Source organism: Hakea prostrata, chromosome 4, assembly GCF_041222555.1.
Source record: "Hakea prostrata isolate BN-2017 chromosome 4, UWA_Hpros_2, whole genome shotgun sequence".
In the NCBI taxonomy this organism is placed as follows: domain Eukaryota; kingdom Viridiplantae; phylum Streptophyta; class Magnoliopsida; order Proteales; family Proteaceae; genus Hakea; species Hakea prostrata.
Genome location: NC_142603.1, coordinates 19,474,167 through 19,487,191, shown reverse-complemented (window position 1 = coordinate 19,487,191; position 13,025 = coordinate 19,474,167). Strand labels below are relative to the sequence as shown.

The 13,025-nt window shown below is 38.1% G+C and overlaps 1 protein-coding gene across 1 annotated transcript; it reads right to left on the bottom strand.

Annotated features, from left to right (window-relative positions):
- Positions 1-2,265: 2,265 nt before the first annotated feature.
- LOC149018362 (DnaJ/Hsp40 cysteine-rich domain superfamily protein) lies at positions 2,266-8,445 on the bottom strand. Its single transcript, XM_089153882.1, has 3 exons — positions 8,218-8,445; positions 2,425-2,574; positions 2,266-2,343 (listed from the first exon to the last, which is right to left on the bottom strand). The coding sequence occupies exons 1-3, from the start codon at positions 8,443-8,445 to the stop codon at positions 2,266-2,268; spliced, it is 456 nt and encodes a 151-aa protein (XP_089010008.1).
- Between the last annotated feature and the right edge of the window lie 4,580 nt (positions 8,446-13,025).

Here is a 13,025-nt window from a genome sequence, read left to right as displayed (position 1 = left end):
CGTTCGAGCGAGATCTTCTTCCGTACTTCAACAACTCTCTAGCTTCATCATCCTCACCATCCATTTCCATTGGTTCAAGGTCCAATCCAATGGTCTCTATTTGGATGGCCCACAGTTGCCTTTGAACCGAACTCCAGGTTCTCAGACCTACAATCTGAATTCCCATTTAGGATCATAGGGGATTTCACAATTCCCACTTTCCATGTGACCAAGGGAGTGTAACTTTAAGTGCTATGATCCAGTAAAGTATAGTGTGGTTAATTTCTTCAGGTCTGATTTTTACCCCCATTGAAGAGGTATTGTTTATAGGCATTCCAAATGTAATAAAAGGTAACTTCTAAGACTGAGAAGAACCAAGTCATCAGGTAAGTGTTCCATTGGAGAATGGAGACCATTGCTCCAATTTATGCAAACTTCTAGCAAAGAGGAACCTTTTAAATTATGCTTTGATCCCTAAGGGGCCTATTGCTAGCAGGTGTTTGGGGATTTCATAGCCAAAAAAAAGCATGCCAAATGGTTTCATCATGAGATTTGCACGAAGGCATAAAGGGGAAAGGGGAGATCATTTGCTAATGAATGTCTTAACCATTAGCCCATTTGAGATAGTCCTCCAAAAGAATAATTTGAATGTTGGGTGTAATTTCAAATTTTTACATAAAAAATGCCACCATTTTAGACACTTAACTCCAATAGGATGAGCAAGAGAAGAAATATGAAGAGGAGCCAACCGTCTAAAGAATTTGGCACCCTGAATGGAAGAACATTTCCACTTGTCTTCCTCTCCGAATACCCTGGTAGACACCATCTCAGACACATAATAAGAGGGTAACAATATGATAATAGTTGAGTATTCTACCTATCTCCATTGATTGTCTGGGATATCCACTTAATGTAGGATCAATAATTGAGTTCTTTAGGAATACTTCTAGTGATTAAAGTGGAATCCAAGGGTCATTCCAAAAATCAGTATTTTTACCATTTCCTATTTGTCTTGTCACTTATTTCTTAAGATGGGGCAAGGTAGAAGATAGATTGTTCCAAATCTGAGAATCTATCTTTTTTTAACTTTGGGATCGAAAAGAGAGGAATGTGGGAAATATTCTCCTTGGATTACCCTAGCCCAAAGTGAGTTGGGCTCCAATAATAGACGCCAACCTCTCTTAAAATAGGGCTTGGTTATGGATTTTGGAGAGACGGAGACCAATCCCTCCACTTAGTGTTGGGGTAAAGAGAAGGGATTTTTTTTTAATTGGTGATGACTTTTTGGTTGAGCTAGGGCTGCCATGCCACAAGTGATACATAATTTGGTCTAGCTTTTGACGAGTTATGATGTGAAATTTGAGGCATCCCATAGAAAAGGTAGGGATCCGGTTATCAGAGGCGACCCCAGGAGAGCGGGATTTCCCCGTGGCCCTTTTCTGTGTTTGGTGGTTTTGGTTTGTTGGGCTTCCATTGCTTGCCACAAAGCCGGTGGGACCCACTGGTTTTTCGTGGTCGAAAATGGGGGGAGCACTTTGTGCTCCGGATTCATAGAAAAGGTAGGGATAGAGGAGGTTACTGATTTAAGAAGAGTTTGTCTACCTACATAGGAGAGAACTTACAAGACGCTAAGATTCTGGATAGAACTTCTATTACGTAAATGAAGATGTAGGAACTTAACAACCAACCTTGCCAGAGTCCTCTCGATAGGGCAACATACTCAAATGGAGATCCATTTAGTTTTATAGAAAAGATAGATAATGTGAGGAGAGATTTGATAAAAGAGATGAAGTGAAGAGACGCCTAGATAACGGAAAGTGTATCCCCAATCGGCGGGGCCCCGCGCAGGTCTTCCAAGATATTGATATATTTTCAATTCAGTTAGTTACACTTACTAATTGAATTTCTTTTCCCTATTTAAATTTAATAGTATGAAAATTCTATCACATAGAAATATATACATAAAACCATTCATGAGATTTTCTCACTAGTATCAGAAATTTAAAAAAATGATTTATGATTGCCTTATTCCTTCCTCCCCAGATATCATGTCCTTGGTTAAACATGAAGACCTTAAAGAATCAGTTGGTTTTGCCTTACTGGATTAGATATATGAAACCTGCAGGGGAGGAATCCATGCATGGTTGCTGTGCCCTGTGCCAGTAATAGCTTTGATATTAGGCAAAAGGACCCACTGGTAAATAGGAAACAACCAAATAACAGGAAGTGAAGTTACATTACATAAGATACACATGCCTGATCAGCAACTCATACAAGCAGATGATGTCATTTGTGGATCGGAGGCTCTCCCAACCATTTTGCACGGAATCCTGTTCCCTTACAGTCGGAGCAGCACATTGATCCCTACAGGGATATGAAAACAAATTTGATTATGAATTCAAGAGATTGTATATTTAAAGACTTAGAAGAGTTAGAATGAAAAACCTTTCCAGCACATATAACGCAGTTGCTGTTCCTGGAATGCACATGGCAGAGCATGTTATCTCCAATCATGAAGAACCCAGTGCCTCCACACCATTTACATTCGACATGCCCATTTGAATTACAAGTTGAACAAGCAACAGGCCTAGGTTGCTGCACACATCATCATAATATAAGTAGGGATTAAATGGACAAAAGAAGAAAGAAACTGGCTCCAAAATGCCAACCGTTAATTGTCCCTTCTTGTAAATAAACCCATAACAAAGTTGTAAGAGTCTGCTTCACAAGCTACTATAACAGCATTATCTGGTTGGGCAAGGGTGTTCCATCAATAAATATGATTTTAGGCTACGTAAGTTCCCTACTAAATTATTTACAATCCATTTTCATATAGCTGTTATAAGCCTGTTGCTGATCCCCTAAATGAACCAGTTGAATGACTAAGAATTGGACTGCCACCTTCTTCTTCCCCCTCCCATCTCACAAAACCCGTTGGGTTATAAACCTTCCATTACATCATACTTTCCCCTTCATTCATCCACCACTTTATTCAACCATTATACCATCTAACTTCAGTCCACCTTCATGTCTCTCAATTAGACTCTTGGAATTGATTGATACTTGCAGCAGTTGTTTACTACCAGGAAAGCTTTATTCCAACCAAGGCTGATCACCCTTCTAGAGGCTGGTACATTTCAGACACTAAGTTTAATTTCTGTTCCTCTTTCTAATTCTCAAACTTATGGGTTGAGCTTAGTCATCCTTAATATTAGCTTTAAATTACCTTATCTAAACAACCCCCCCCCCTTTTTTTTTCTTCTTCTTTTGCTAAACCTATGCAACATCTCACTTGTCAAACCTAGTTCAGATGAATAACATACTCTCCGGAAAGAAGGTAGTGAAATTCCAATAGGTAGGTGCTTCTCTATGTATCCAACAGGATGTAGTTTGGAAGGTAATGTCACTGCTATATGGTTTACTTATTTGAGACAACATATACCCTCATATCTTGACCTCAGCTTAATCTCACAATACAAACTGAGAACTGAAATAGATCTGAAATCTAAGAAGTTTTCAGGGCTCATTCTTTGGAATTAGGGTAATTGAAGTGGCATTGCCGTCCTTTGACATATCAGAACATAGAAAAGTCTCAGATGCTGTTGGTTGCCTCTTCACCAACTTTTCACCAGCAAAACTGTAAATCGCAAGCAGAAGTCGATAAACCCATCTGATCCTAAAGTACATCCCTCATCTGTATTAAATATGCTTAATTTCCTCAGCACCTAAGTATTTAAGTACATCCAGGAACAGGGCAATGTACTTAGAAAACTCGCCAGGTACCTCTTGTGCTAAATATTTCTGGTGCTATAAAATTGGTGGTAAATGGGGATTGTCATATGTTCCTAGCATTCTTCTGCATGCTTCTTGTACAAGGTACTGTTTCAGTGAGTGTGACGAGATTTCAGCATGACTCACAATGAAAGAAAGGAGGGTAACAGGGATGGATTGGCAACAGCAGAGGATCTTCCAGAATTCAGGTGCAACAACATCTTCTTTTTGTCTTGTGGACACTGGAATCCTTAATGGAGACTTAGAAGAAGGTCCACGGATGTCCTGGGATGCTTCACTAAGGTTCTGACGTTCTGTTGCCTTCAACGTGGCATGCTGATGATACATGCCGAAAGCCCTTAGTATTATGGCCTTTGCAGGGGATCAACCTCCAGGCATCCATTACTACCCAATTCCTGTTCAACCTTTGAAACCATGTATCTCACTTTCACAGCCAAGACAGGGAAAAAGCAAAAAGCATTACTACAATACAAAGTCCAGGGATCACATCTCCTCCTGTGGGTCAGAGGTGGACAATATAAGGGTGATGGCATTCTCTGCTAACCAAAGAAACATTTTCAAAAGTCTAAGCTTAGGGAAGACAGTTTTGGCATTGGTCTCGGATTAGGTGCTTCAACTAAATATTTCATGAATGTTTTGTTGAATTGGGACAAGAGGTTTGTTACATTCCGTTTCTAACCTATACTTGAGTTTACACCCTGTGAGTGTAAACCTTCTCTGCATAAATTTATTTTTTCAGCAAGGTATATCAGCAGAGCAAGATTTTAAGGCTAACTATTTTCCGTATAAGTTGAAAGAGCGGGTTTTAATCTTTGCCATGTCAATCTGTATCTGCCATCAACCTTGGCTTATCTATCAAAAAATGAATAAATAAATAAAATTGCACACAAGACCAGCACTGGAGTTTAAAAATAACTGATCAGAAGGAGAATAACCTCTGCAAGATTTCTCCAAATAATCTCCATTCACCTTTTATGATTTGAGATCAGTTTTTACCGAAGGCCAAATTTCTCGAAATGATACTTGATACAGTTTAAAAATAGATTTACCAAATGGCCACAAGTAAGCTCAAGATGATCTCTTCAGAGATAAAAAGAACAAGATCATCTTTTATCTAGCATAGCCTCAAACAGAGCTATTGGAAGGCAAGAATCCAAGTAGCCGACCACATATAGTTGAGACAAGGCTTCTTGTTGTTGTTGTCAATAAACACTGTTCTCAGCACGGAATCATTACCAAACAGTATAAAGTACTAATTATATTCCAGCTAGGCTAAAAGGGGTTGTGACATTGTTCATGTTATTGTTCTTGTGAACAGTGTTTTGGCCTCTTTTTTGGGTTGTTCTAGAAAATCTGCTGGACTGGTTTAACCTAGTCCAGTTCTGGCTCATTTTGAACTATTTCGGCAGACATTTTTTCTTCTTCTTCCGACCAGGATCTACACCAACTTGTATCCCCAAGAAGATTCACTTTTGGAGTTGCAGTCATTAATCGCATCACCTTCTTTAAGTCTGAAGCTTGAAGAAAACCTTGACGAAGGAGGACGGACTACAACCCAGTTGAAGGGGGAAGCTTGACCCAAATCTTGGGGATTCTTGCTGACGAGGAGTCAACAGATTCCAGAATCTCAATGACAGCTTGGACTTTAAACAGCAAGCAGCTAATCCGCCTAGGCTTGAAGCACTAAGCAAAAGGATCTCAGATGGAAAAGAAGGCAGTAGCAGCTTAGTAAACAGAAACCGATCAAACTGGATCCACCCATAATGCAAGAGTCAACCTCAAACCGGATAAAACAGCGGCATATCAATCGTAACCAGGACCAGTACAATAATGAAGACAAAAATATAATAAATAAAATTCCTTTTTCTTTTTTTTTTTTTCTTTTTTTTTTTTTTTTTTTTGGTGTGTGTGTGGGGGGGGTGTTTTACATCTGAACATGGAAGGACAAGAAGAAGAAAGGGATACAGACAAAGGATAAACAGAAGAAAAGGGATAGTGGATGGGCTGCCTCAGCCTTGGCCTCTCTAATGCAGGACAACTAGCTAGAACCAATGCAAACCAGCATTGGATACCAGTTCAACTAGCCAACTAATCAAAATAGAAGGTCCCCTTGCTCCAAAATTTTGACCAATCAACAAGGACTGCAACAATAGAAGATAACATGAAGAATGAAGGCCAAAACACTGTTCACGTGAACATTGTCACGGCCCATTATTGGGTATATTGGGAAATGGGAATGCATCATTGAAGATTTGTGGGGCCCAAGATCAGATTTTATGAAGATTTTATTTTTTGGGAGTCTAGGACCTTATTAATTTCTAGTATTTTCTATTTTAGTTATTCATGCATGTGGCTGAAATATAAAGCCTAGTTGTTTCTAATTTTAATTAGTTTATATATTTATAAGATTCTATTATCACTAGCTACTAGGATATTAGTTTCTATTTTTAGACAACTAAGTTTCTATTCTTGAAAAGCTTTAGCCAAGCTATAAATAGGACCTTACAAATTATGATACAATAAAAAGAAGACTTATGGAATAGAAAAAGATAAATGCAAGCTTAAGCTGTGGCGGAATGCAGCCCCCCCCCCCCCTCTTCTCTTCCTCTTCTTTTCTTCTTCTTAAGAGTGTTCTTCTTCCTCCCCTTCTTCATGAATGATTCTTCTCAAATTTCCCCTTCTTTCCCCCTATCTTCTTTATCCTTCTTTCTTCTCTATCCCCTCCCCCATTAATCTCACCCGCAACTATCCAGCTGTTGAACATCGATTTTACTCCATAACTGAGGGTGCTAGGCCACAATCCAATTTCTCCAGAAGTCTCCTTTGTTCCCACAAACCAATTTCTCCAGAAGTATCCTTTCTATTACATGTAAGGGCCTTTTCTAACTTGGCTAAAGCTTTACAATGGATAGAAACTTCGTAGACTGAAAATTGAAATTAATATCCTAGTAAATAGTGACAACCAAATCTTATGGAAATATAAACTATTATGCTTTATATCTCAGCCCCATACATAAATAACCAAAATAAAAACTAAATTGAGGTCCTAATTCTCCAAAGAATAAGATCGTCATGTAATTTGATCTTGGGCCCCATAAATCCTCCTTATGAAATATTCCCCATATGCCAAATAATAGGCTGCGACACTGTTCCCATGAACAGTGTTTTGGTTTTTTAGGTCTTCATCCAACTTCCCATTTGGAGGTGGGGGTGCTTATGTGATGCTCCATTGGACCACCAAAAACTCGCCACGTCATCAAACCAGGCCCTGTTTGCAGCAGTTGCATCCCACAATCTTGCTGGGTTGATTTTGGGGGCTTTTTCTTATGGATATGAATGGGCTTTCGATCAACATCAACCCTATTCTTCCCACTATGGGGTACAAGGGGCTAATCAGCCTATTACAACTCCTAATTAAGAAAGGAAACCCAATTTGCATTGTAGTGAACCATGTTAAAACTACAAGTGTAGCATCTAACTGTGACCTAGTAAAACAAAGACAGAGGAAATCTAAGTGCTTGAAGAGCCACCTTGGTAACGGACACAAAGAATTGTCCAAGCCACCATAAACATAAACTACAAGTGTTAGCATCTAACCGCAACCTAGTGAAACAAAGACGGAGGAAATCCAAGTGCTTAAAGAGCCGCCTTGGTAATGGACACAGGGACTTGCCCAAGCCACCGTATATTGTGTTCTCTCTTGCTTACTTCTCTTTACCCCCTTAGATCTTTTTAAGTATGCTTGAGAACTCATAACTATGCATTTACAATTGTCAACAAATTTTTTTATCTTGTTTGGGTTTTTCAATATTATAATCTCGATTCACCTGATCTTGGAAGATTTTTAGTTCTAAGACCGTGCATCCACAACCCTATATCCCTGAGATGTGTTTTCAGCAGAACTAAATTGAGAAGTTATAAAGTTCACCAAAATTTTCCAAGCAAAACCAAATTGTACAAGCAAGTCGAACCATTAAAGAGAATAATGACTTTGGCTAAAACAAGACAACCAAATGGTGGCCTAGAAATACCAAAACATTCTGAATAGGAAAAATTCTACCAATTGAGTAAACTGAAGAAATTGTTCGTCAGTAGAGTATATATCTGTATAAGGATACAGATTCCCATTTGAAAAAACGTTCTTCATCATATGAACTTCTGTTTAGATAAGTTGATAATTTCTTTTTCATAAACTACTTTTATGTTTGGCATCAAGACTGATTTCTCTTTCAAAAAGTGAAGAAGAAAAATCAAATCTGTAGACTCGTAAAAGAATATCTGAATAAGCGAAATTGCTTCTTTCCATCCTTTTCATTAAGCACTAGATACTTGAATTTGAAACAAAAACAACGAAATGTAAAAACCCATAATAGGAAATCACTATACTCGCCATCCAAACCTCTAAAAATAAAAAACAAAAGCAAGAGGCAACGGGTAAAGGAATACCTGAGAGATTAGCCACGCCTGTTCCATGCGCTTAGCAAAATTGGAAGAGCTTTCAGAAGATTCCACCATGGAAGCTCTTACGCCACAAGCCAAACCCATCGACCTTTCACCATCATCTCTTAAGAAGGGTACCCTTCCCTTATGAAATTTAGCTCTTACTGATGGGGCGAAATGGTTTTTCACGGTTCTCACCAAGTCTACCGGTCTGCAACACGCACAAGTCGACATTTCTAATTCTAAATTTCTAATTCTCCCTCGAATAATCGCGCAATGAAGGGGGAAAGGATACACAAAGAAATTTTCAGAAACTGATGGCGGGTAACGCCGCTTGTATTCAGGTTTCTTCGCTTGGGGGCCAAATGACGTACCTTCTGAAGATATTACCTGCCTAAGGAAAGTCCCAAAGGCAAATTAAGTACAAGGTTCCCCGCCACCGCCTTAACGTTTGGATCCACTCCCGGTTCCATCCGTCCCACCGTTTAGCTTCCGTTTCAAGTTTTAAAGTTTTCTTTTACTTTCCAAATCATCTGTCATTCCGTCTTCTCCAGCCTTTTTTTTTCTTCTAAAGCATGGAACAGCCTTTCGCCTAAGGTCGTTTCGGTGAAAGAATAACCGAAACTGTGGCCGAAATTCGAAAAATCAAAATATCGTGAAAAATATCAATATTTTCAACCATATAATCATGAAATATTTCGTGCTAATTATCACTTGAATTTTTTTGGATTTTCTCTCTCCTCTCCAAACTTGTTAAAGACCTTCTCTCTTATTCTAGTCATTTTTGCCATATTTTCATTCAATTTTCGACATAAAATTGTGAGTGTCTTACTTCATTCGGGATAAGTATAGCATTATTTGCACAATCAAACGAAGATTTCACACATATCTAGGTGTTTTGTGGATTTTTTTCATTTAAGAGATAACTATTGTTCTCCAAACTTTTTTTTTTTCATAAATACATACCATAATGTTTTTTTAGGCCAATCAACAAACTCCGTATTTTTCTACTTATAAATTTGCTTAATAATTTTCTTTTTGGATTTTATTTATTTTCATGATACATGTATTGTATGTTAATTAAAAAAAATAGATCTCCATGGCTGATCTACAGACTCACGGAGTTGGAATATTTTTTGACCCAATAAATATTTTTTTTTTATTAAAATATTAATATAAAATATAAACAATTATGGAAGAAAAAAAAGATTAAAAAAATTAGAAACAAATAAGGAAAATGATTTTGAAAATTATGGAATAACTATATAAGTATTCTGCTCATGTGGTTTCATTGTCGGTTTTGATATGTCAGCATTTTCTTTTGTCGAACAAAATTTTAAATATTTATTTTGTAGAAGATATTATTTTGGTATTTTTTTAATTTATTATTTATCTCACTTCCTCCAGTTCTCTCTCTTTCCCGTCATCTCTGTTCTCTCTCCTGTCCTCTCTCCCGTTTCTCTCTCTCGTCCTCTTTGTTCTCTCTCCCGTTTCTTTGTTTCTCTCTCCCGTCATCTTTGTTTCTCTCTCCCGTCAGCTCTGTTTCTTTCTCACCTCCCGCCTCCTTTGCCTGCCTCCCCTGATCCTCTTTTTCCGTCCTCTCATTCTCCCTCTTTCCTTTCTCCGTTTCCCTCTTTCCCGCCTCTGTTTCCCTCTCTTCATTAATAACTAGATCTAGGATTTCCCCTTAGATATGCTTGCTTGTTTTGTAGATCCGGTTGCATTACTTCTTTTTTTTTTGTCTTTCTTTCTTCATTTTTCACATAACAACTCCTTTGGTTGCAGCGTTTCCTTGGTGCACACCGCATAACAACTCCAGCTCTGGGTACAAGTTCTTCTGTGTTGAGCTTGATATGTACGAGCCGGATGACAGGTCTGAACCTTCTCCGCACATTTGCTGCTATCATCACCACAACTGTAGAAGTTTTGTGTCCGCCCTTATGGCGTGTTGTATGTTCTTCTATGAGGGTGTTGTATGTCTGTCCCCCTATGTGGGTGTTGGTGTTTTTTGGGTGTTTTCGTTCTAAGGGTTTTTTGGACATGTTCCATTTTGGGCTTGACCCCCCCCCCCCCCCCCCCACCCCACCCCCCCCCCCCAAAAAACCCAATGCCCTCCCTTCCTTCTCTTCCTTGCTTCCCCCCCGCCCCACCCCACCGGAAGCGAGTGTATTAATAAAATTAATAAACACAACCCAAGGTCTCCCCCAAAAAAAAATAGTATATATTGTTCACTTGACATACATTGGCAAATAGTCCTTATTCAGCTTTTGTCGGCCCCAATTTATCAAACTTTTTTTTTTAATGTATATATCTATTTGATTTGTCATACTAATCATTTTAGCTTTTTTGTGTAACAAATGCTTCAATAATTTAAAGTGTGGCTTCTTCCCTCATAGAGAAATGAACCTTGTAGCTTAAGCTCATGTGCAAAAATGGTGACCTTTGACTGAATTATTGTTTTCACAAAGCAGAATATTTAAGATTTTGGATGTCATGGACATGTTACAGATTGGGTTTTTAACCCATGGCTGAGAGTTTGTCAGAAAGTTCTGTTGTCAGCAGTATTCCTTATAAAGAAGCTTACATTTTTCCTTCGTAGAGAACCTCGTAGCTTAAGCTTAGGTGCAAAAATGACTATGTAAAGTGATTTCAATGGAGATCTTTGACTGAATTTTTGTTTCCACAAAGAGGAAATTTAAGATTTTGGATCTCATGGACGTCATATTGATATTTTTAACCCATGGCCGAGAGTTCTTAAAAGAAAGTTATGTTGTCATCAATAATCTTTAAAGAAACTAACATTTTTCAGTTCTAGATCCAATGTTTTCAATGTAATTCATTACCAATAAAACATATCATTTTCCATTGAGGTCTCCTCTTCTATATCTAATATTTCCTATGGAAAATATGGGAAGATTTATCTCATATAAAATAATGGGGTTGTCAAGGGTGTAAACATTTTTTCATTATTTTGCAAACCTCCCCCCCCCCCCCCCAAAAAAAAAAAAAAAAAAAAAAAAAAAAAAAAGAGACACCAGAGAGAGAAGTGGTAGATCTAACATGGCCTAAAATGATTTGGAGTTACAGAGGCAATGCTTCAAGCAAGAGATAACTCAACAAGAGCCCACGAGAATCATTTAGTAAATATAAATCACAAGGAAAACATATAAACAGTCTTGTGGTGAAGACCAATTTTCACCTTGTGAAAATGTTTCAAGGTTCCTTTGTGTTCAAATAGTAATTTTTCAACTTTGGCAATCACGATTAGGTCTTGTATAGATTTCTAAATCCTTTGGAATGATTGGTTATAGGCCCCTAACTATTTGGAGGTCCTATGTTGTTTTTTCTAAATGCTTCTACAACAATGGGCATTTTAGTGGTTTTCCTTCTCAAAGTAAGTTTTTTTCATTTATATTTCTATATAGTTTCTTACCAAGTTAAAAGAGGTAGAAGAACAGCTAGGTCGTAATATTCTATTTCCCCCATTGCACTTAAACACTAAATCTACTCGACCATGGACCTAGCTTTTAGGTGAACCACGTAATATCCTATGTTGTTAACGTGCTTTTGTTATGTAATCTTAACATGCAAAGACTCTAGACTTGAGCGATAAAAATGTGTATTGTTATAAATAATATTGTTGTGAATGTCCTTACCCCCAAAGAGATAATACTTCAAATTATAAATCTCAGCCACTTCAACATGCGATCTTGGCAATCCACGTTCCTATATTAATTAAAGATCACAACCATCTTAAAACACATGACCATTTATTTTTGCGAATTCAAAGCGAGGACGATTATCGATACAGGTTAGCCAAGTGAAGATCGGAGAGTGACCCCTCATCACAACCGGGATTTGGGGTCTTCGGTGCTTTCCTCGTCTTGGGGGACCTTTTCGGGCGGCTCCCCGTGTTTTACGATTATATGATCGGGTGTCCGGGTCCCTAGTATGTCCGGTTGTCCGTGAGATCGGTGCATATAGGTTCATACCCTGCTCCTTGTACCCTTGCATGGGTTTCCTCTTGGCGGGGCGGAGGATCGGGATTCTTCGGGGTCGGTGTGGCGTGTTCTGCTGGAGCTGCCGCGGGCTGTCGCTTTGGAACATTCTATCCGGCCGTCGCCGCTCGGTGCTGCGATGTTTGGTCGGTCCTCCTGGTCCGGGTGTCCGTTCGCCTTGCGGGCCTTGGGCTCCGGTCCGGGCTCGGGCGTTTGGGCTGTTTTTTCTCCCTCTTCTTCCTGCGTTGTCCGTTGGGATCTGCTTTCCCCTAAAACACAATGTTGACAGTCAATATTTTCATTCTATGCACTTTCTATATTGAATGACAATCTATCATTCCATATTAAGAGCATCTTATTGTGTATAAGAATCATATATAATATTTATTTGTAGACTTTGATATTTTCATATCATGAAATATTGTATTTCTACTATAAATATATAATGCACTTAACTCAATGTGAGAGTTCGATTGATCTCGTCATAATTTTCTACATTGTCTATGATATATATTCTTTATTTTATAATATGTTTAATTTAATTTAATTTTTTATTTATTTTAAGATTTATATTATATAATCCATAATAAATATGAGTATTCGATCTGTGCAGGTGTTCATTAAATCCCCTTAAACGGAATTAGCCATTTTATTGAATTCAAACATATTGTGCATCAACCAAATACTTGAACCGTCCACCATCTGTAGATCTGAAGTTTAGGGTTTACTTCTTATATTTTAGAACAAGATCTTTGTACTTTCCTCTTGCTCTAAAATATTCTTACTTTCCTATGAGGGTCAAAGGAAAAAAAAAAA